Source organism: Vombatus ursinus, unplaced genomic scaffold (genome assembly GCF_900497805.2).
Source record: "Vombatus ursinus unplaced genomic scaffold, bare-nosed wombat genome assembly UNPS02014791.1, whole genome shotgun sequence".
In the NCBI taxonomy this organism is placed as follows: domain Eukaryota; kingdom Metazoa; phylum Chordata; class Mammalia; order Diprotodontia; family Vombatidae; genus Vombatus; species Vombatus ursinus.
This window is the reverse complement of record NW_020954569.1, coordinates 79,371,811-79,396,703: the sequence shown is the minus strand read 5'-3', so window position 1 is coordinate 79,396,703 and position 24,893 is coordinate 79,371,811. Positions and strand designations below refer to the sequence as shown.

Sequence of the window (24,893 nt, the reverse complement as noted above, 5' to 3'; positions counted from 1 at the left end):
TTTAAGTATTGACTGAATTGATCTCCTTGCTGTCCAAGGGAATGAGTTGACAGCTAGATAAATTTGAAGTTCTACAAAAATGAGACACAAGAGTATCTCAGCTCTCAGCATAGTGCCTGGCACATTGTAAGTACTCAATAAAATGTTTGTTGACAGACAAGAAAGAAGAGGGAATCCCAAAAAAGGGAAGGCAGGAGATTATCAAGACAAACTTGGATCAGCCTTAGAAATCTGGCCAGGGCTACTAGCAATCAGAGGAATTATTACCAATGAGGTGAGTCCATGACAAACAATGTAATAGTCAGATCATGGAGCAAAATACATTATGACAGAGGAGGTCTTGTTTTCCCGTCCTCCAAAAGAGAAGATTTCAGATCCCATAAGGAAGGTAGAAGATCTGAGCTCCTACCTGACTGTAGCCTGGGTAACCTATAACAAATGATGAAGGTCAACATTAAACTAGGCTCTTGCAAAAGATACCCTCCCTAAAAATTGCAGCAGAGCATAGGCAGGCCCTTCCCCCCCACATACAACAAAGAGGGAGCAATCCTGTCCAGGCATATTATTCAGTTGTATTGCTGGCTGATGTGTGTGGCACTTGGTTGGCCTATCCTCCACCTCTGATGACTTCCCCCAAAGCAGTCACTCCTTAGCGAGTTTGCCCATACTAGAGTTTCCCAGTTGCAACCTCTCCCTGAAAAGAAATTCCTATTACAACACGTTCAACAAGTGGGCATTCCTTTCCACTCTTCTAAGCATTAGGAAATTTTTCCTGATGTGAAGATAAAGTTCACCCCTTTTCAAGTTATACCCATTACTTAAGATTTTATTGTCTGGGGCCCAAGAGAACAAGTCTGATCCCTTCTCCATCTCTTTTCTTCAGATACTTAATGACATCTATCACATATAGCACTGGAGGTAAATTGTGAGTTAATAATAGTCAGCCTATCGAACTTCAGTGTGTTCCCATTAAACAGATTGGGATGGTCTTAAGCAGAAGAGGAAATGAGGCTGAAGAAGTAACCACAGGACAAACCGTTTGATCTTTTAACTGCTATGTGAGTGGCCTTTCTCCAGATTGTATAAGTAGAAAATATTGAGGATTACCATGAAATTGACCAAACTAATAACCAATCATCAAACAATTTGACAAATGTAATCTCTGTTGCATGAGCCTTCTCCATTTCTGTACTAAAGCAATAGCATTAACTTGCCTTTTCAAAAGAAGTTTAATTTTTATTGTGAATGTTGACATATCAGGAATCTCAAAACTAAAAGACAAATAGACTGAATGGGTTGGGAAAATATAAAGATCTGAAGATCCTTCCTCAACAATTATTGGCAGCAAAGCAGTTCAAACAAAATACTGCTCAAAAAACTTGGATTTAGTCAAGGTGGAATGATACAAGAACAGCGACATGATGTGCTCAAAAGCAATCTTTTTTACACAAAGCAAACAACATTGTCATCTGAAATAATCAGTGTAGGTAGACCACAGTTGCTTAAGGATATTGTTTCTTTGAAAGAGGCCATCTCCAGTTCAGCTCAGGATGCTTTCCTTCATGTCAAGAACCTGAAGTAAGGATTCCAGCATCTTGAAGGAGAGAAAAGAAAAGAAGAAAAGAAAAGGAAGACAGGAAGAAAACAGCGTTTAATGAACATTATTGTCAATCACAAAGTCAAATTTTGGGAATCCACTAACAAGAAACACTGTGACTTCCCAGTCCATTTGTTCTAAATACCATCTCGGGCAGCTGAGTGGCGGTGAAGTAGATACAGCACTGGCTCTAGAGTCAGGAAGACCTGAGTTCAAATGTCACCTCAGACACTTATTAGCTGTGTGGTCCTGGGCAAGTCACTCAATCCCATTGCCTCCCACAAAACAAACCATATACATACATACAATCTCCATGGTTGACAGAAAGTATTAAAAAAAAAAAAACCTAAGGCAGATGGGGCCTAAACCCTGGCTTCTCCACAGCTACAAATGAGGACTTCTAACTACTCATAAATAGAACAAAGTGGTCCTCAGTATCTTCCACCAGGTATCTGTCACCTCAACTAAATGACACAATCTTTTTTCTTGATAGAATCATAGGTAAAAGGTGTTGTGATACAATGGAAAGAACTCTGGACTTGAGGCCTGGCTCTTCAAATCCTGGCTCTTCTACTTTCTACCTTTGTGACCTTGGGCAAGTGGTTCATCTCCCAAAGCCTCAGATTCCTTGTATGTAAAATGAGAGGGTTCAACTGGATGGCCTCTAATCAAAGAGACCCCAGAGGTCATCTGCTTCAAGTCCCCCATTTCTATTTTACATATGAGGAATCCCAGGCCCACAGTGGATAAATAACTCACCCAAAGTCACACAAGTAGAGTATGTGAGCTTTCAGCACCTAGCAGAGCTAGAATTTGAACTCAGGTCTTCTGACTTCAGATCTAGTGTCATTTTCACCACACCATACTACCTAGCCAAAAGGATAGGGAGACTACAAGGGAAACCGTATACTAGAAGCTATCTGTCTCCCTCTAATTTAGTTTCACTAAGGAACAAAGTTATACAGTGTAGTAGACAGACCACTGGCTCTGAAATCAAAGGACCCAGGATCTAAACTTGCCTGCAACTTACTCCTTGTGTGCTCTTAAGAGAAGCCATGACCTCCATGGGCCTCGGTTTCCTTATCTGCAAAATGAGGGGGTTAGAACAAATCATTTGTAGATTCTCTTCCAATAATAACTCTATGGTTCTTGGAGATCCTCCATTAACGTTGATGATGATAACAATAATGATAAGCAGCTATTATTTATAGGATACTTGAAGACTGACAAAGAGCTTCACTTGGGTAATCTAATTTAAAACTCACAACAACTCTGTGAGTGCTATTATTATCTCCATTTTACAAATGAGAAAAGTGAAGTTAAGGGATATTAAGTGGCTTGCCTTAGGTCACAGTTAGTAAATGTCTGAGGCAGGATTCAAACTCAAATCTTTCTGACTCCAAGTCCGTGGCTCTATCCGCTGCACCATCTACCTGCCTTGTCTAGTCCAACTCCAATTTATATATGAGAAAACTGAGGCCAATAAAGTTAAAATGACTGATTCAAGATCACGTTGAGACAGAGCCGTACTTAGAACCTGGGATGCCTGATCCAGGGCCAACACTCTTTGCACAGTACCATATTTCCAGCTGTGAGGGGGCTAAGACAATTGGGAACATGTATTCACTCAGGTTTTTATGTTTTGGTTGTAGCTGGCTAAGACTAACTATATTGAAGAAAGGATGGCTAGTTATGATGGGAAAATACTACCTTGTTCCAAAAGAATACTTCATCCATTTAGATGAAAAAACACCTGCCAGCCATGCTCTCATTAATCTTCCTAAGATACTCAAGCAATTCAGGTTTCCTGACTTCCAATTACTATCTTACTAGCAAATAAAGAAAGAATGGATATCCCAGGTGATGTTATTATATAGTCCATTGTTTCACTGTTTTGCCTAAGGTGACAAAGTCCTGAGTTCAATTCCCATATTGACCAATTAACTTCCCCTCTCTTCCATCACAACTTGTACTACTAACCTCTGCCAGCCATATTGCAAATATCAGTATCATCCATCTCGCAAATGTGTGCCATTGGTTATGAAGAGGGACAATTTGAGGGGGAATGGATAGATCAATAGAAATCCATCACTGTCTCAAAATGAATGTCCTGCTGTTGATTCCATGTCTGGCCTAGGTGGATTAAATAAAGAAGAAAAAGAGAACCATACTATGGTTCATGGACACCACATAGAGAGGGTTGTCAAAGCCAAAGGTCTCTGAGCCAGATCTCTTTTTGGAAAAAAAAGTTCTTACTGAGTGTGAGATGCTATGAAAAAAAGAGGGCTGGCTTTGACCTCAGAGGATCTGAGTTTAAATCCCAACTTGGCTACTTTCTACCTGAGTGACCTTGAATCTCTCAAATCCTTCCTCCGGACTCTCTCATGCAGAGAATGAGTAGGTTCAATGAGATAATCTCCAAGGTTTCTTCTGGCTTTCAATCTCTGACCCTGAATGGGAGGAATCCACAGGTTCTCATAGGTGCATGATTATTAAAAGTGAGTACGCTCTGGGGAGAGGAAGTAAGGAAGAGAGGAAATTTGGAACTCAAAATTTTAAAAAACGAATGTTAAAAATTGTCTTTACATGTACTGGGATGGGGAAATACAGTATTACAAAAAATTTTTTAAATTAGATTTCTGTGAAGAATAAAAAAAAGTGAGTATGCTCTCAATTGGGAGAATTGATTCTGCTTTTTACAAGAGGATGACCAGGCCACTCAAAATGCATGTGAATGATTCTTGGATGCTTGTGAGTTTTCTAGTCATTAGAACTTTTCTGGTTTCAAACTCCTCAAACAGAAATAAATAGAAGTCACACAGTGAATCAATCTACAGGGACGTACAGCAAATGCAAATCTACAAAGCTCAATTCTCTTCCTTTCCCTCCTTTCTCAAAGAGTGCTGCCCAGCCTCTTCTACTCATGGCCTCCAGAGACAAAAACTCAAGGTATTCCTCTGAGGACCCATTTAGACCCAGAGGGAAGTTCAGATTATCTCAGATTACAAATGAAGCCCTAGAATAAAGTTGGACTCAGCTCCACATTGCTGAGACTGCTGGAAAGCAGTTCCAAAAATCCTGGATGGAGTGTATAATTTAAGTCTGAGCACTCAGGTTCAAATCCCAGCTCTGCCACTTCATATCTTTGTAACCCAGGGCAAATCACTTCACCCTCTTGGGCCTCAGTTTCTTCATCTGTAAAATGAAAGGATTGGGGCAAATGGCCTCTGAGATTCCTTCCAGCTTTAAACTGATCAAACTGTGACTAGCAGAGAGGCAGCCCGCAAGAAGGTAAAGATTACTGAGATATTGACTTGGCAGAGACCTGTTAAGGCCCCTGAGCCCTGTTCTCAATGACACATCCATTGTTTTATAGTCTGGGGGCACAATGTTTGCAACTCTTCCTCCTGGAGCTGAGGAAATACGTATATAATCAAAAGCAAGGAGAGAGGCTCCAAATTATGAACTGCAGCTCAGGGACAGCCATACCAGGGCATGTTGCTTTATGCCTGCGATGGAAAAGAGAACATTTTCCTTTGATTAAAAAAAAAAAAGGATAATTTGTAATTTTAAGTCCTTCATTTCTTGCATATGTCTGTGTAGATCTATCTGAAAACTATACCTAACGTTAGAAAAGCTCAGTGACTTTGTAGCCTCTTTGTACCATCATCGGGGATCACCAAGAGACAGTTTTGAGGGAGTGACCAGATATATGATTCTGTTGTTGTAAAGAACTATTATAATGGACATTCTCCCAACCAGTGAGAAGAACAACTGGTCTATAATGACCTTTTAGAATACGTAATTGCCTGGAGCAGTGACTTGCCCAGGATCACACAAATAATAAGTTTCAGGGACAAGATTTGATCCTGGGTCTTCTTGACCCCAACTCTGTTCACCGTGGCACCGTTGACTCTTACTGGAAGGTCTGTGGGCTCCTAAGAGCACTATGTTCAGGGTATGCTCCCTATGTGAATAGGGAAACTTTAAATGTAGCCAGTTTTTGACAAGTGTGTTGTCAAAATAGGCAGAAAATGATTAACACAAAGGAAATGTCAAACTACCTTGGTTAAGAGTTAAAATATAATCAAATATATAAAATATGGTTAAAATATAAAATAAAATAAGAAAAAATTTAAAAGATATGGTACTTAAATGACCAGAGACAAGTATTTGACATATGGTAGAATAAAGGGAATGAGCTTCCCGAATTTTTTTAAATTCTTTCTTCTTCTTGCTCTAGTAGAAAATAGAAATGGTGAGGTTTGCCTGTAAGTCCCATAGACTAGTCCTTGAAAGTGCTTCATGAAAATTCGATGTCCAAATGAGTGTGGTTTCCTTCAAAGTCATCACCTGAGGAGGTCACATGACTAATCTGCTACTGCTGCCATTACTGAAAACACTCTGGGATTTCTCTTTTAGAACTGGCTTTAGAACCAGTAACATATTCTCCAGAATAGTTTTGGTGCCGGCATATGTTTGCCCTTTGAGGACAGTTTTGACTTCAGGGAATGGTCAAAAAACTATTTAGATCTAAGTCTGGTGAATAAGGTCTGTGATCAAGCTGGGGAATATTGGTTTTTTGTCTGAATAAACAAAAACAATTTGCAATTACAACGTCAGTACTTTTCTTGCTTCCAATGTGCTCCTCTAGTCTAATTTGTAACATGCTTCTCTGTGTATATTTCTTATTTTCCCTACTAGATTCTCAAGGGAATTCCAAGAGCAGGCATTCCCACAGTACTTTGAGCATTAGCAGCAGCCCAGAAATGATGACTGGTAGAATAGAAGCTCCTTGAGGTCAGGCCCTGTTTCATGCTCGTCTTTGTCTTCCTAGTGCTTAGCACATAGCGATATTTGTTGAATTTGAACATTTGAATCGAATCAGAGTATAACCTCTTAAGGGTGACACATGTAGGAGGCGATAATCACTTGAAAGTGGATGGACTGATAAGCTTATGAGTCTTATTACTTTATAAAGATACCTGGTGGTTAGTTCTAAATCCTTTAGAAGTCTCTTTTTCACTTTAATGGATAAATCCACAGGAATGGCTATGTCCATTGTTAGTTCACAGCCATCCACAATCAGAAAAATAGAAGATAATGTCTGGATTGAGGTTTCTGTTATGAGCTTAATGTTTTTTTGTCCTCATTAGAGACTACGATTACATCAAAACATTGCAGATTATTCCAGAAGACAGTGGAAAAATCTCATTTGTGTTAATTCACTTATTCCTAAACTGGTGGAGGCATTCTAAAAAAATATTATTTTTGGTGAATCCCTCAGATCACAAAATTAAAGCTGTGATCTAATCCAACCCACTCATTTTACAGATGAGGAAACTAAGGCCCAAGATCATGGCAACCATGGCATCTGATGCATGGAGATTCAACTAATAGAGCTTGGGCCCCTGGGCTAGCTTTTTTTTTCACTTCGTTTGTTCTTTCTCGACTTTAGGAAATGAGTATTTATCCCAAACCTATCTAGGCTTGGAAGACTTGAGTTTGTTAAGTCCAGAGGTTCTGGATCCCATTGGTTCAGAGCTGAAAGGAACTTATTCCAGTGTTCTTAGAAAGAGCGACCCCTAGAAGACTAGCCCAAGCCTGGTTATTTAACCAAAAGACATGTACCAGGAGATGTTTAAACAGTGCAGGGCCAAGGTGAAATATCAACTATCTTCTTAGCAGTTCTAACTGCTTTATGTATTTGATGAGGTTTAAGCATTAAGCTCCCAGATTATGAGTATTTATGAGTTAAATAACTGATTTAAATTATTCTGTTAGTGCATTCAGTCAGTCTTATGTTTAGCATTTATTTTGTGTATAGGAATAACTACTGTATGAGAATAACTGTTCCATAATTAATTCATATTGAATACCTTTTTACTCCCCTTTCTGGAGAAACCTTAAGCAAATTTATCCCCATGGTGCTCCGGTTGAGGGAGGGGTATAAGGAGCTGAAGAGCGAGAAAAGGGAACCTAACTTTCCCCAGGACTGAACTCAGTGCAGTGCAGTGCAGTGCAGCATGGGGAATGGGCATGGTACCCCAAATCCTGTGAATCAGCAGTAATTCTTCAATCTTATGACAACTATATAGCACCAAATGGAAAAAAAAGTCTCAATCCCCCTCTTGCCCAATCTCCCCCTCCCTACCAATTACACACAAGCCTACTCCATGTCTTCACTTTCACATTTTCTACTTACATCTTTAGTGTGGTCATCACTGTCTAACTCCCCGGTAGGCTGACGGTAGCCCAGGAGACCATGCCGAAGTAGCTGACTGCTTCTACTACCTTTCCCTTCTAACAGGGGCAGTAAATTCTTCTCTGCTTCTTCCCATTGCAGGTATTCACTTAGCCGCTCGGAACTGTCAGGTACCACAGGTATCTTGTCTCCTCCTTCATAAGCATATGGGAAATCTCCAGTGCTCTTTTTTCCCATTAAGTGCCCTAGGAGGGAAAAACATTAGAAAACCACCTACTTAGCCAAAGGGTAATGGGGAGATGAGAAAGAAAATAAACTGGATTATTTGGGGTCATTCTCTGTCAACTGGAAAATAAAACCAATGTTTAAATATGCTGAGCTGCATCTTTATTGACTGATCCCTCCCAAGGCTCCCTGCCAAAATATGGGAGGCATTATGGGAAAAATATCAGACTGAATGTTAAGACACCTGGGTTCTGATCATGGTCTTAAAACTTGATCATAGCTTTAAAGCTGAAGGAGACCTCAGAGTTAATCATATGTAACTCTCTCATCTTACAAATGAGGAAACTGAAGCCTGTTTAAATGATTTGTCCATGGTCACATAGATGGTAGAACCAGGTCCTCTACCTCCAAACCCAATCTTCTTTCCATTAGACTACACTGCCTCTGAGGTCCTTCATGTATTTATCTGTGAGACTTTGGGCAAGTCATTCTTTCTCTCTAAGCCTCAGTTTCCTTGTTGGTAAAAATGAAGTATTTAGATTGCACAATCCCCAAGATCCCTTCTGACTATAGTGTCCTCTGATGCTATAATAAGTTCTATTCCCAACTGAGAATACCATTGTCTGAATGTTTTCCCTAGTTGTTTTTCTGAATTACTGCTGATATTAAGTCTCAAAGCTTTTCTTTGAGATGAGAAAGAAAAGTTGTGTTTCTATTTTCTACAGTGTTTCCAAATTGTCAAAGGAATTTTTTTCATTTAAACTATGCTGAAACTTTAGCTGAGCTTGAATTTGGAAAATTTCACCCAGAAATGACAATTTTAAAGAAAGTAATAATGAGAGGGAAAACCCCCCCCAAAAAAACTTTGGCCAAAGCTTTCCTCCCACAAAGCAGCAGTGATTACTCCTGATGCAATCTATTTAAGGCCCAGTTTCAACTCAAGGGTATATATCTAATTGAGAGATAGGTTTCCATGAAATGGGTAAATCCACTGAATGGATGGAAATTTACCAGGCATGAGGAGTGAGATTTGTTGCAGATCAAAACAGTCTCAAACTGGGTTATTGAATTCAAGGTTCAGGTTGTTCAATTTTTAGCATTCTTATTGGTATCTTTTGTTCCTCTAATACCTTCATTTTGATATAAATCCATGCCTCCTCCCTTACCCATCAAGCCATTCCCTTGTAAAAAAAAAAATAAAAAAGAAAGAGTCAGCTAGGTGACAGTTGGATAGAGCACTGTGCCTAGATTTAGGAAGACCCGAATTCAAACCCAGCCTCAGACACCTAGTAGCTGTGTGATCTTGGGCAAGTCTCTTAACCCCTGTCTGCCTCAGCCTCAACAACTGTAAAATACTGATAAATGATACATGGGGTAAAATGGTACCTACCTCCCAGGGATAGCACAAGGATCAAATGAGAGAATTTTTGTAGAGTTTAGCACAGTGCCTAATAAATGCTTGAAAAAAATGAAAAAAGCAATTCATAAAAACTAAACATCATAAAACTCAACACATCACCTGAGCCAAACAGTATATGCGATGGTCTAAACCTATAGTCACCACCACCCCAATCCCCACCTCTGCGAAAAGGAAGAGAGTGCATTTTGTCATTTCTTCTCCAAGAACAAGCCTGGGTCAATATAATCATACCATGTTCAGTCTCATTTTCAAGGTTCAGACTGTTGATAGATTGAGCTGCTACATGTGTTTGCATTAAGTCATTTCCTTTCTTAAATGGACTTGCTGAAGCTCTTGATAGACAGGAATGGGCTCTGCTGCACAGCCAGGCTGGTAATATTTAGAAATGTAATACGCTTTTGATTGAGGACCCAAGAGTGAAGAGCCCTTTGTGATTTCAGCTTTGAATTGCTTCAGGGTAAGCCTCACTTAAGGAGACAACACTACCAGGAGTGAGTGTTTGCTAAGCCTTTCTCCACTGCAAGTAGAAAAAGGCTTCTATCCTACTGATTCACCCACTCCTGGCTAAAGAGCAGTGACTTCTTTTACAGGGAAATTTCCATTACTTCCACATGATCATCAAATAAAATGCCAGTAAGTTCCTAAAGAAGAAATGGCAGAAATTGCAGTGTCTGGGAAAGGATAATGACTGTTACCAACTTTCTGCAATACTATGGGAAGATGACATCTGCCCACTGCATCTATGTATTAGACACAATTTGTCAAATGATGATTGAGTCTGTGGAATATCAAGGACCATTAAGCCAAAGTTTAGTCCTTCACTAAGTAGTTTCTGACATACAGATTTCTAGCATAACTAAACAAACTGTAAGTTAAATCTAGTGCCTAGAAATGTTTGTAGGATCACAACTCTAGGCCCGAAAGGGATATTAGAAGTCTTCTAGTCCCTTAATTTACAGATGAGAAAACTGAGGTCCAGAAGGGAATTGATTTATTCAGGGTCACATAGATAGTAAATGGCAAAACCAAGATTCAGGACAGCCACGTGGCACAATGGATAGAGTGTCAGGCCCGGAGTTAGGAAGACTCCTCTTCCTGAGTTCAAATCTAGCCTCAGACACTTACTAGCTGTATGACCCTGGGCCAGTCACTTAACCCTATTTGCCTCAGCTTCCTCATCTGTAAAATGAGCTGGAGAAGGAAATAGAAAACTACTTCAATTTTTTTGCCAAGAAAACCCCAAATGGGGTCATGAAGAGTCGGACAGGACTGAACGACAACAACAAAGAACCAGGATGCAAACTTGGACACACCAACTCTAAATCCAAAGCTCTTTCTGTAATTTGTATCAACAACATGTTTTAAGGAAAAGAACATTGGCCTGAGTCAGAATTCTAGGCAATGGGCCTAGCTAATGTGTGAGGAGCTGGATGAACTTGGGCTCCACCTTATGAAGCTTCAAGTTTCCTCATCCATAAAATCAAAGTTCTGGACTAGGAAAGCTCTTAAGGTGCCTTCCTTTTGATATTGTTAAGACATCCATAATGAGGACTAATCCACATGACTTTTCAGAAGGCAGAGCAGCTAAATGCTACTATATGCAGAGCTGAGGAGATGGGACCACCAAAGCTATAGTAGAGCTTCCAGCTCTGGGTTGGGGCGGGGTAGGGAAGGTGAGTTCCAATAAATTTTTTGATTATTTTTACTTTCTGGAATCCAATGCTATCTTAGGTAGGATGCAGGTAACGGGCCAAAATCTTTAATTGAATCTTTACCTGCCTGACATCAGAAAGAAGGGAGGTTTATTTTGTCATTTCTTCTTCAAGAACAAGCTTGGTCAACATAAGTGTAGTGTTGACAAGAAAGACCTCGTAACAGTGAAAGCTAAAGGATCCTGAAATAAATTAGGGAAAACTTGGATCATTTCCAGAAGTATAATAGATTAGATGAGTTTTTTGAGGGGAGGGGCTAGGCAATGGGGTTAAGTGACTTGCCCAGGGTCACACAGCTAATAAGTGTTAGGTGTCTGAGGCCAGATTTGAACTCAGGTCCTCCTGAATCCAGGGCTGGTGCTGATTAGGCAGTTTTAATAATGATAATAACAATTGCTATCAGCAACAAATATAGGTAGTGGTGTCACATAGGGGATGAAGAGTAAGCACCAGAGCTGGAAGGCCTGGGTTCATGACTTGCTTCTGACATGGTCAGGTTCTCTGACCCTGGGCAACTTACTTTTCTTCTTCTCGATGCCCCAAGCAAATCTCTAGGACAATAAATTGCAGAAAAGTTGTAAATCTGCATTACTAAAGGAAGCCTCCTTGCTGGTCAGTTCTCTATAACAACGAAAGAAATGTAACAGGAAAATAACAGTTTCGATTGCTCTATTGTGTTTTTTTTTTCCAGTTTGAAGCAGTAATTCACTTACAAATCTGCAAATCCAGTCTAAAAGTAAATAACAGCTCATATTTATATAGTGCCTTAAGATTTACAAAACACCCTTTTTAAAATTATTTTTATTTGTTTATTTTTGTTACATTTTAAGTTCTGAACTGTTTCCCTCCCTCCTTCCCTCCCCACCATTTGACATGATAGATAGTATAGATAGATAGATAGATAGATAGATAGATAGATAGATAGATAGACAGATATGTAAAACCATACTATGCATACTTCTGTTTATCAGTTCTTTCTTCGGAGATGTATAGCATCTTCCTTCACAGGTCCTTTGTAGTTGGTCTGAATGTTCATAATACTTAGCTTAGCTTAATAACTTCATAATACTAGCTTAGTCATTCACAACTATTCTTTGAACAATATTGCTGCTACTATATACAACATTCTCTTGGTTCTGCTCATTTCACTCTTCATTATTTCATGCAAATCTTTCCATGTTTTCCTAAAATCAACCAGTTCATCATTTCTTACAGCACAGTAGTATTGCATCACAATTATATACTACAACTTGTTCACCCATCTCCCAACTGTTGGGCATCCTCTCAATTTCCAGTTCTTTGCCACCACAAAGAGAGCTGCTATAAATATTTTAGAACATATACGTTCTTTTTTTTTTCCCTGATCACCTTGGGAAACAGACCTATTAGTAGTATTTCTGGGTCAAAGGGCATAGGCAGTTTAATAACTCTTTGGGCATAATTCCAGATTGCTCTCCAAAATGGTTGGATCAGGTAAAGGTACCACCAATAGTGTATTAGTGTCCCAATTTTTCCATATCCCCTCCAACATTTGCCATTTCCCCTTTCTATCATTTTAGTCAATCTGATAGGTGTAAGATATCTCAAAGTTGTTTTAATTTAAATTTCTCTATCAATAATGGTTTAGAGCATGTTGTCTTATGTCTATATATAGCTTTGATTTTTTCATCCAAAAACTGCCTATTCATATTCTTTGACTATTATCAATTGGAGAATGATTCATATCCTTATAAACTTGACAATGTTCTCTATATATTTGAGATACACAACCTTTATTTTGGAAACTGTCGATAAAAATTCCTGCCCTGCCCAGTTTTCTGCTTTCCTTCTAATCTTGACTACATTGGTTTTATTTGGACAAAAGCATTTTTAATTTAATGTAATAAAATTATCCATTTTATATCTCACAATGCTTTCTATCTCCTGTTTATTCATAAATTCTTCTATCCATAGGTCTGATAGTTTACAAAGCACTCTAGATGAAAACTCGTATCATCTTAGTTCCTGATAGGTATGCACAAACACTTGTATCCCTTCTCGATTTTTCCTAGCTTTGTTTACATTATAGTGTATATAACAAACCCTTCTTGAATACAATTCACTGTGGTTTCTTATTTTTGTGCCTTTGGGTTTCATTACTGTCAAGAAATCCAATTGTCTCTCTAGTATCAATAACATCTGCTTTGTTTCTCCACCAAAAGCCATTTGTTAGATGATTCCACTTTATCTGTATAAAGAACTCAGCATTAGAAAAGAAACCTTATTTCCAACCAAGCTTTAGTTTGCCATCTTCACTTTGTATCACAGAAAGAAATCAGACAAGACAGTTGGTAAGACCAAGAGCCTCAGGAATAGCAGTGCTACATAGATCACTGGCTTTGCTTCTGGATCAGCCATCATTGCCATCATCAAGGAATGCAATCCCACTGGAGATGGGACCCACCATATTCACCAACTGCCTGCCACCCATAGGGCATCTAGCTTAGCTAGATCAAGCAGCCACTCACCCTGTAGAAGAGACAAGAAGTGGCATGTGTCAAGCTAATCCACTTACTGCCACCATCTTGACCATCACTTCCCTTCCAACTAAGGTGGAGGCAGCTCAGAATCCTGATCTCAGGAGTCTGTGAATAGCAGTGACTTTCCTTTTCCAAGACCACCAGCCCTGCCTCACAACCATCATCCACAAAAGCAACCCTTGGTGTGATGTAATCTGGTAACCACCTCTTCAGGTGCTGCAGATCCTACCCCTTCTGTAGTCACAACTACTGGGGGTGGGGGAGGAATCATTCATAGAAGTCCTAGGTATCATCAATAGTTCAATATCAGAAATGAATACGTATTAGATGGAATATGTGTGAGTGGAAATAGCATTAAGATGATGCATTACCATGTGCTTTGCCACTGTACCCCAAGGATCATGGGGCCTTTTCCATTGGACTAGCAGCTGAAACCTCCTACAGGTATTGTCTCTCTCTATTAGAACTTAAGGTCCTCGAAAGCAGGGGCTATCTTTGCCTCTCTTTGGATTTCTAGTTCTTTGTAGGCAGTAAGCACTCAATAGCTTTTTTTTTTTTAGTTTATTATGTGGAATAGAGGAACTGTTAGAGGATGAGCATTCCTGCAATCAACAACTTGATAAAGACCATCATCCAGTCCCAGGACTAGGCTCAAGCCTGGCCTGCAGGGTCTATATTACTGATAAAAACACTACCAAAACAAAATCCCTTGGGTTCTTTGGAAACAAGTCTTTCTGGACTGACTCCAAGGCTTCTTTGTCCCATGTTAGATTCTATCGACAAGGAACGTCAAAAGGAATCTCTGGTGTATTTCTCCAATTTCAGGCTCAGATGTACATTTTTCAATTCAGAAGAAAACACTTCTATAAATATCAAGCCAAATGAGGCCATATTAAGTTTTCAATCTGGAAACTTGTTCTCCATTAACAGTTTAGATTGCTCTATCACGCTTCTTTCAGATTGAAGGAGTAATTCACTTACAAATCTGCAAATATGTGCTGACAACTTCCTCCTGGACACCAATATATAGCCACAGTTTTATGTAATTAAAACTAAATTATGAAGGAGGATGTGGCATTTGCTTGTTGTTTCTGGTGGCCTAAATTTAAAATCCTACCACCATTCTCTTTCCTCATCTGAGTGTCCTCAGATAATTCAGCATAGGCCTGGTCTACACAAACCATGCTTTTTCCAACCCTACTGTTGGGTTAGAAAAGTGTTTCTCCTGTCCTATTTTACTCTCAACCTCCTTTGTCTATGTATACCAGGAAAGGAAAAACAGAGAAGCCTTTATAAAGCACCAAATATTAAAATAGCATTCACTGATGCCCTTGAGATCTACATTTTAAAAAGTTCCTCCATGGGCAAGCTCAAGAAAGCCTTTTTAGTATTATTTTAGAGACTCTAGGGACGGATTTGAAGGAATCTAAGTCTTGAGAAACCCTAGGAATGAATCTTTTCAAGCCCAAATAAACCTTGAACTGTAGGTCTGACACAAGCAAATTAATTAGAAGGTTGACATTCCCTGTAGCTATGAATTAACTCCATTCTCAGCAACTGGTCATAGAATCATGTGAAACCTTAGACAAGGGAGGGGAACCTGTGGTCTCTAGGCCACATGTGGCCCTCTAGGTCCTCTAGTGTGGCCCTTTGACTGAATCTAAACTTCACTGAACACATCCCCTTAATAAAAGGATTTGTTCTGTAAAACTTGGACTCAGTCAAACGGCCACACCCAAGGACCTAAAAGGCCACATGTGGCCTCGAGGCCAGAGGTTTCCCCTCCCCTGCCTTAGAACATCAACCTTGGGGGATCAAGTTGACTTCTATTTAACACCTCTAGTGACAGAGGACACACTACCCTTGGAGGCAGACCATTCCATTTTGTTTGGCAGCTTTAAGTTATAAAAAGCTTTTCCTTATATTGAGACAAATCTGACTCTTATACTTCCTACCAATTAGTCTTACTTTTGCCCTCTCAGGGCCACACAGAACAAATCTAATGTGTAGAATTTTAGAGCTGGCTCATCTAGTCAGAACCTCCTATTTTACAGATGAAGAAACTGAGACCCAAAGAGGGGAAGTGACTGCCCAAGGTTACAAAACTGGTACGTAGCAGCACAAGTGACTCATCCCAGGCTTTCTAATTCCAAGTCCAATGCATTTTTCAATTATAATAATAATAGTAACAATAACAACAACAATAATAATAAAAGGCATTTATATATATAACACTTTAAGGCTTGAAAAGTGCTTAAATTCCCTATTGCCTCCAGGATCAAACAGAAATTTTACTGTTTGGTTTTTAAAGCCTTCTATAATGTAGGGCATTCCTACCTTTCCAGTCTTCTAATACTTTACTACCTTCCGAGCACTCCAAGAAAATGTATGTAAAGTACATTGTAAACCTTAAAATTCTATGGAAATACCAACCCCTGTTAATTATAAGGCATGTCTCTATTCTTTGGAAAAGAGACATTATAAGCATCCCTCTTTTTGGGGGGTATTTCAATCCATTCTCTGGGATAGGTAATAATGGCCTTGCTGTTCCTGAAATCTAACACTTCTAACTCCTGAAGGCTCTCCTCCACTCTCTCCTGTCCTGTACATATCTTATTTGTACATAGTTGTTTTCGTGTTGTGTCCCCAACTAGACCGTGAGCTCCTTGGGAGCAGGGACTGTTTTTTTGGTTGTTTTTTGTTTTTTGTTGTTTTTTTTTTTTTTTTTTTTGCTTTTCTGTGTATCCCCAGCACATAGCACAGTGCCTGGAACATAGTAAGTGCTTAATAAAAGATAGTTGACTGAATGACATATGTTATTTCATATGGTCCTCACAACAACCCTGTGAGGTAGTTACGATTATTGTTCCTATTTTTCATGCTGAGAAACTAAGGCTGAGAAGTTAAGTGGTTTGTCTAGAGTCACACAATTATTATTATTATTGTTGTTGAAAACTGCATTGCATTTTTTGGAACTAGAAGACCTGGGATAAGGTCACGTGTGTTACTTGCTAGTTGTGTGATCTTGAGCTGTCACTTTACTTTTTGGGGCCTCAGTCTCCTTATCTGTAAATTAAGAGGCTCTGAGTCACACAGTGTGTGAGGCAAGATTTGAATTCAAGTCTCCAGCAGTCTAGCCATCACACTACCCAGCTGCCTCCTTCCACCATATCCTGTTGACTATTGTGCTTTCCTCTACCTGAGGATTCCAAAATTATTTGAAGAAACCTCTAACTTCTATTCCTTCCCTCCATATCAATTTTTCCTTCTACAGGCTAAACAAACATTCTCTGATTTCTGAATGGAGTGGAATGGCTGGAAACACCATCCCAAAGGAGACTCATGCTCATAATGCTTCTTTTCTATAGAATAGAGACATATTATAATAGCAGCAGTTGATATTTACATAGTACTTTAAGGTTTACAAAGCACTTTACATGCATTATCCTCATTTGATCTTCACTACAATCCATTGAAGTAGCAGCTACAAGAATTAGTTATATAGCGTAGTTAGGAGTGGGGAACCTGTGGCCTCAAGGCCACATGTGGTCTCCAGGTGGCAGGTTCCCCACACCTGGGTTGTAGAAAGCTCACTGGTTTTAGCGTCAGAACCTGAATTCATAGCCTACCTACTTCACAAGGACCTTGTGAGGAAAATGCTTTGCACAACTGTAAAGTGCTACTCAAATGTGACCCGTTACTATTGTCCAGAGGCAATGGGACAGAAAGGGTCAATCTTAGGAAGACATGGGTGCAGTCCTACCTCTGACACACAAACCTGCTGTGGCCATGGCATTTAACCATTCAATGTTCCCAAGCAACTCAAAAACTTTTAAGTTTTTCCCAGGAGTTCTCTGGACTGATAAAATCACAGGTTTACCAAAAATGTTTTTGCTGCTGGGTCCCAAAATTACTAAAGCCTTGTTGTGGAGAAGGAATTTTATAGCAAAAGATCAACATCTACCCAGACAAATGCAAATGAAAGTATTTTCCAAACTACTCCAAAAAGCCTTACACGGCTACCTGCTGTTGACAAAACTTTCTCAAGAACTCCTTTCTTTCACTACTACCCCAATCTTTCCCCCTTATAGATCCCCATTCTTCTCTGACATTGCCACCACCCTAGCACAGTTCCTCATCACCTCACACCTGGTCTATTACAATAGCCTGCTGGTTGGTCTTCCCACCACAAGTATCTCCCCACTCCAGTCCATCCTCAGCTTAGCTGTCAGAGGGATCATCCTAAAATGCCTTGGTACTACTCCATGAACTCCAACAGTTCCCTATCACCTCCAGGGATCAAATATAAAATCCTCTAGACTCTAGTTCAAAGCCATATATAACCTGCCCAACTCTCACCTCCTTTCCAGGCTTCTTATACCTTACACCACCCTTACTCTTACTCTTACACCCTAACTCTTTTTGCTGTGCCTCAAACAGGACGCTCCGTCTCCCGACTGGGCACTTTCACTGTCTGTCCCCCATGCATGAAATTCTCTTCCTCCTCATCTTTGTCTCTTGGCTTCCTTCAAGTGTCACCTAAAACCCTGCCTTGTACAGGAAGCCTTTCTTGATCCCCTTTAATTCTAGTGCCTTCCCTCCATTGATTATTTCCAATTTATTATTTTCCACTTTATTTGTAGCTTGTTTGTACAGTTACTGAATATTGTCTTCCCCATTAGATCGTGAGTTTCTCGAAAGCAGGGACTTTTACCTTTCTTTGTATCCCCAGCGCTTAGCACAGTGTGTGGCACATAGTAGTCACTTAATGTTTGTTGACTGACTATCCCTGGACCTATCACCTCTAATGTCCCTTGCCGTTCTAAATGTAAGATCTTATGATCCAATTAAGCCATAGAGATAGGGCTGGCCAGGAGGCAGGTGGATGATATTCTTGAACCACCTGCAGCTGGGGAATTTGATCTCTTTGGTTCAGCTAGAATTCACCGGGAACAGTCCAGTAAAACAGCATTTCCTATCTTCCCGGTAACTGTTTCGAAGTAGGAAGAAACACAGATGCCGTCAGCTCTGTGGCATTTGAACAGAAGTGTCTGCTCTCCCACTTCTTTCCCGTTTACCTGCTCAGTTTGTAGAGGTCAGGTCTACAGGCAGAGAAGACTTGGTGGCTGAGCACAATGGGCATGCTACATCTGAAGAAACTGCATCCTTCCAGGGGACCCAGGAGACCGAGTGAGGGTAACACTGGGGGAAGGGCGTTGCCTGTCCTCCGGCTGGGGCGGAAAGTGAGCGAACTTAGCAGACAAAGCCCCCAAAGCCTGCTGCCCTCCTCTCGAGGATCCCGCAGGCCCCCCTCTTCCCTCGGGTACCCCAACGCCGAGAGAGACAAGAACCCCAGCTCCCCGCACCTGTTTGCGAGGCAGGAAAGGAGAAAGAGAAAGAAAGCCTCAAATGAAAAGAGGGAGGGTAAAGGCTAGGAGGGGAGAGAGGAAGGCGACGGCTAATTAGGAGTCCTCTAAAAGGAGAAGCAGCGCCCCCCTCCCCATTCCCAGCTCCCGTTGGACGCGTTCTTGTTGGCATGGAAAAGCTGAACCACATCTTCCTGAGAAAGGAACTCTGTAAACTGGAGGGAGAAGGAGGGAAAATGGGGAATGTCGCGGAACAGCAACTAGCAAAGAGCCAAACTCAGAAACGGAACCACGGATAGCAAACCCCACTGCCCTGGCTCCAGAGCCCTTTTTATCCGTTCTTGCTTCCTACCAATGGTTTGGCTCACGGCTAAAGAGCCGCCTCTCTCTAGGAGCCCAGAGCGAAGCCCGAGTCTCGGGCGACAGTGGGGCTGGGGGCTGGCATCCCGAGCCCCCGACAGACCGAGCCCAGCTCTTAAAGTTGTATTGCGGGATGGGGAGTGGAGCATGTATACAAAAGTCTAAAAGTGGATCGATAAGCGGAGAGCCATTTCGGGGAAAGACCCCGAGGGAGCTTTACTTGGTTTACCCACTCCCGTGGCGTAGGTGCAGATCGAGGCTCAGAGGTTGGCAGCACTGAGTGACTGGCACAGGTAGTGAACGGGCGCGGGTGAGTTGTCTCGGAGGATGGTACCTTGGAGTAGACACGTGGGTGGCCAGCTAGGAACCGACTGGTGTCCCAGAGAGGCTTGGAGGGACAGTCAGGTAGGGATGCTACAGAGGCTTGGGATGAATAGGGGCAAGTGTCTAAATGGGGGGGGGGGGGGGGGCTAGCACGTGTACAGCTGGAGAAGTGCATGGACTGAGTCCGGATCCCAGCCTTGGTCCGACAGTAAACGAGGAGTTAAGGGGGAGAGGACTCACCAGGCAGGTTAAATACAACGGCCCCTGGTGTCGAAGACCCCGCAGATAAAAAGAGAGCGGGTGCAGCTCTGGGACACTTACCTACAGCCCAGTGGTTCCCCCTCGGGTATATCTTGGCCATCAGGTTCTCCAAGCCAACTGACGCCAAGGGAGCCGCGGTCCCCCAGGGCGCTTCGCAGAGGACCAGGGCCAAGAGGACCAGGGAGATCTCGCAGCCCCTCATGGTAGCGCCGCTGCCTGGTCCCGGGGATAGAGAGCTGTAATCTCCTGTTCGCTGCGGTGAGTCCGGGTGGCAAGTTCGAATCCTGTGCTCGGTTACCTCCAGAGGCTGGGGGTAGGGGAAGAGGAGGGTGACTAGAGGACGAGAAGCTGCTACCACCGCCTCTGCCGCTAGTTGCTGCCTCTGCTAGTAACTCGAATTTATATGGAAATCCTGCGGGGGGGATGAGAAGGGGGGTGCTGTTAAACTACCAACTTCGGTAGACTGACGTCTCCCGACAGAGTAGGCGGGGGCTACCGCTATCATCTCGGAAAACTATCCATCTTCCCAGTCTTTCGATGATGAGACTGTGTATGCGTTTCATTACCCACGCCGCACCCCGCACCCCCACATCCTCTTCTCATTATCTCTCCCCATCTCACTCTCCTCCAGTTTGGGTTTGATTGGGAACTCAGACACTCCACCTTCATTTCTGTTCGCCCCACCCCTCTTCTTGGCCCTTCACAAAACAAATTCCTCACTCTCCACCAACCCCCTTGGCAGCTCCCAAGAGAACCCTCTCAGTCTCTCCATTTCCACCCCCACCCTCAGGATTCCCCAGCACGATTCCTCCTGGGAGGCAAAATCTAGAGGCTTTGTTAGTGGGGTTTGGTAACTGGGCCTGTCTAGCTCTGAGCAACTGTTCCTAACTCTCCAAAACCTTCCCCTACACTGTCCCACCTTTCTTCCCAATTTCCACTGGACTGGCCCCCAGTGCCTTAAGGCAAAGAGACACATGACCCAGCAGGAAATCCAGCCAGCACTTGCCATGGTCACAATTCACAGATAAGTAAGGACTGCATTCATTTCAGTTGTTGCATCCTTCGTTCCTAACTCAGTAGGACATGGGCATATAGTAGGTGCCTAATAAGTGCTTGTTGAGTTGAATTGAATGCGGTCCATTTGCTTGGCAAATCCCAACCAGATTTTTAGAATCATCCTGCTGCTATATTCTCAGCTCCTAGATATTGAACACACACATACACACAGGAACCTTTCTGATTCTCAGGTGTGGCCCTGTATGTCTGTATGGATAAATAATGCAATACTGAATAGGAAGGGAGCACTGTGCTCTGATAATACAACTGCTAATAAGAGTTTCATTGTACATGCTGTCCTCTTCATACACGTATAGCTTCTAGACAATACATGAATAGGCTGTTTTTATGAAAAAGCATTTGGTTAGAGGGTATGAGTTTACATCTCTCTATTATCCTAAACTTTATCTAAGAGAGCTGTGATCAAACAGAAACCACAAGGACAAAAAAGCTGAGAGCATGAGGTCAGGATCCCAGCTCTGTTATCTAGGTTGCCACTTAGCCTCATTCTCATACTTTTTAAAATCTGTGAACCATGGGCAATCAGGCTGGTCACCTGCCTAAGTCCTGAGATTCTAAGTGCCGTAGGTACTATGGTGATAGGCACCATAGAAATGCATCAGTAAACAGAAGTGGGTAGGCTGCTATTGCCTACGTGTTGGCTGAAAGAATGGGTAATTGTGGTTGAGTATTTAGAGGGTGGATCTGTTTTCTCTGAAAGTTGCCTATGTTGGGTCTCTTTTTGAGAATGGGCATTCCATTCTTGGTATGCCCTGGACAGGTAAACCTTCTGAATGTCTGAGTATTCTTGGGCTGAGAAGGGAGAAAAGGGAACAAGCATTTGTTAAGTGCCTACTATGTGCCAGGCATTTTATAATTTCATTTGATCCTCACCACAACCCCAGGAGCTATTGTCCTCATTTTGCAGTTGAAGAAACTGCATATAGGGGTTAAGTGACTTGTCCAGCTAGTATCTGAGGCAGAATTTGAACTCAGGTCTTCCTGATTATAGGCCCATCATCCTATCCCCTGCACCACCTCTTTGACAGCATATTTCAGCATATGGGAATTAGTACAAAAGGGAAAAACAATCACTCAGCCTCATCATCAACATTTGGAGACAGTGGAAAGAGCCCTAGTTTTGTAAGGAGAGGACCTAATTTCAAATGCCTGCTCTTTTTTTCTACCATTTACTAGATATGACCTTGGGGAAGTCATTTCATCTCTCTGAACCTCAGTTTTCTCATCTGTAAAATGAAGAACTTGAACTGTGCAGTATTTAGGTTTCCTTCCAGTTCTATATCTATGATTCTCTGGTCATCTTCATCCTCCCTAGAAACTGTTCTAGAAAAGAAACAGCTGATGCCATAAGGTCACAGGTGTCATGCTGGGAAAATCCTCAGGTTTCCCCTAATCTGACTACCTCATTTTACAGATAAGGAAATTGAGGCTCAAGAGAAATGAAGTGACTTGCCCAAGGTCATACATCTTTTAAATGGCAGAACTGGTATTTGAACCTGGGTCCTTCAAATCTTTTTTACATACATCACACTCCTTTTCAAACCACAGGGGGGCTCTGACTTTCTTTTCCTGTTTTCTAACTTCTGTTGTTATTGTTGTTTTAAATTTGTCAAGGCCCTCCTCAGGTTCTAGGGCAAATCTAGCCAACACCTTCCTACCCATTATCCCTTGGCCCAGACCTGAAGAACATGTGTTCCCTTACCTAAGCCTAGCAGAAATATAGGGTATTTCTTTTCTTCTAAGTTTACCTGAGAGAACAGTGGGAGGGTTGTGTGTGTGTTTTTTAAATATACCTTTATTAAGAAACATTTTTAAGAAACAATCTTAAGAAAGATTTTTAAAAATACAAACAGAGCCCAGGATCCTGAGCTGATTCTAAATTATACAGTTTAGATAGACTGGCATGGCTTAGGGAACACTTGGCACCCAGTTCCTTTCTTTTGATTCAGTGTTTCTTAGGGAACCCTGGCCCAAAGTCTTAATTTTAGATCTTAGGTGTTTATTCCTCCCAAGTTCTCCTTGTGGTCTCCTTTCCTTCTCTGGAAAGGATTGAATGGAAACTCTTGGCAATAGCCCCTAACAATAAGACAATAGTCTGTTAAGCACCAGAGGAAAAATAAAAATCCACAACATATATCACCATATGAAAGCAACACCTCTGGCCAGATCTTTTGGGTCCCTTCACGCTCAACTGGGAGTGTTGTTCCTCTTATGAAAGAGAGGAGAAGGACTATTACCCACACTAGAACAACATTCAAATAGAAGCACAAAATCTCATATGTGACCTAGTGGACATCTAGCCCAACCCATGTAATCCCCTTCTATGTCTGCAATAAGCATTTACCCAACATCCTCTTGAAGACCTCCATGATGGAAAAATCATTACTTCCTGAAGCAAATCCATTCCACATCTGGATGTATCTAATTGTTAAGAAATTTTTGTTAAATCAAGCTCTACAGTTAGAACACTTTGCTTCAAGTTCTGATTTCCATGAGTGAACAGTTATCATAGGAACTTTTGACAGCAGTTGTTATAGTAACCCTGCCCCAAAGTCCATTGATAGGTGAATCTCTCTTTTTTGATGGAGCTGAAGGCCCTGCCTTATATGAGGGGCAGGATGGTGTGGGAGAGATAGACAGCTTCAGTTCTCAACAGTCCCCCCTTTGGGGGTGATCAAGCTTCAGGTTTTCTTTGGATGTTGTCAGCTTCTTGTTTCAAGAGAGAAGATGGAAGAGACTGACTCCATGCTGTTGAAGGAAAAATCTCTGGGAAGACATGAAAGGAGTGGGTAGTCTCTTGTTCCCTGTTTCCTTCCCTGGAGACTTTGGGGAGTTTCCCCTTGGGTGCGATCCAGGATACTGTCTTGGTTGAGTTGAATCATCTTGTTCCCCATGGGACAGCTCCTTCCCTCTGCATTGCCGGGCAGATACTATCTTATGAATACCTTCTCTTATCTCTGTTTTGCTATGATTTGGATTAATTTTTTTAAGCCATTCTCTATGTGTGTTTACTGTGGAATTGGTATTAGGTGAGGAAGTGATCAAGCCTGGGGTCCTCCTTCTCCCCAAAATAACAAAACAATCAAAAGTTAGATGGAAGCCAATCATATCCCCTAGAAGAACAATATTTAAAGGAACACTTAGATAAACCTCTAGCCCAGTAGCCCCTTTCTCTGAGGAGAACAGAGTAGTGGCCTGTGGCCCCAACCTCCTGCTTCCACTTGGAGAAGGGGACGGAAGAAGAGTCAGAGTTTACTCCACTTCCCTTCAAGCCACACAAGGACAGCCCCTCACCACACTTGGTCTTACCTACAGCACTTTCCTTACATTATATACTGCTCTTTTTTGTTTTTAAAGCCCTTCATAACCTGGTCCCTTCCTAGTTTTCCAACTTACACTTTACTCACTCCATGTACTCTGCTATTCAGTAACACTAGCCTCCTTGTTCTTCACACACAATACTCCATGTCCCATCTCCAGGCATTTTCACTCTCTGTCCCCCATACCTGGATCTCCCTCAATTTTCCTCCTCAATTTCCTTCTGCTGGCTTCCTACAAGCAGCTGGTGGTGCAATGGATAGAGCACTGAGCCTGAAGTCAGGAAGATCTGAATTCAGATCAGACCTCAGACACTTAATAGCTGTGTGATCCTGGGCAAGTCACTTACCCTCTGTTTGCCTCAGTCTCCTTAACTGTAAGATGGGGATAATAACAGCACCTACCGTCCAGGGTTGTTGTGAGGATTAAATGAGATAATACTTATAAAGCACCTAGCACAGAGCCTAGAACAAAATAGGTGCTATGCAACTGCTTATTCCCTTCCTCCA

General features: G+C 41.6%; 1 protein-coding gene across 2 annotated transcripts; it reads right to left on the bottom strand.

Moving 5' to 3' along the window:
* Nucleotides 1-1,266: 1,266 nt before the first annotated feature.
* GRP (gastrin releasing peptide) lies at nt 1,267-20,350 on the bottom strand. Of its 2 annotated transcripts, XM_027869094.1 has the most exons (4): nt 20,050-20,350; nt 7,803-8,047; nt 2,617-2,681; nt 1,267-1,594 (listed from the first exon to the last, which is right to left on the bottom strand). In XM_027869094.1, exons 1-4 carry the CDS (start codon nt 20,189-20,191, stop codon nt 1,561-1,563), a joined length of 486 nt encoding a protein of 161 aa, XP_027724895.1. In that variant the 5' UTR covers nt 20,192-20,350; the 3' UTR covers nt 1,267-1,560. The 2 variants fall into 2 exon arrangements, with proteins under 2 accessions (XP_027724895.1, XP_027724896.1); XM_027869095.1 differs by lacking the exon at nt 2,617-2,681 and having other exon boundaries at nt 1,269-1,594.
* Between the last annotated feature and the right edge of the window lie 4,543 nt (nt 20,351-24,893).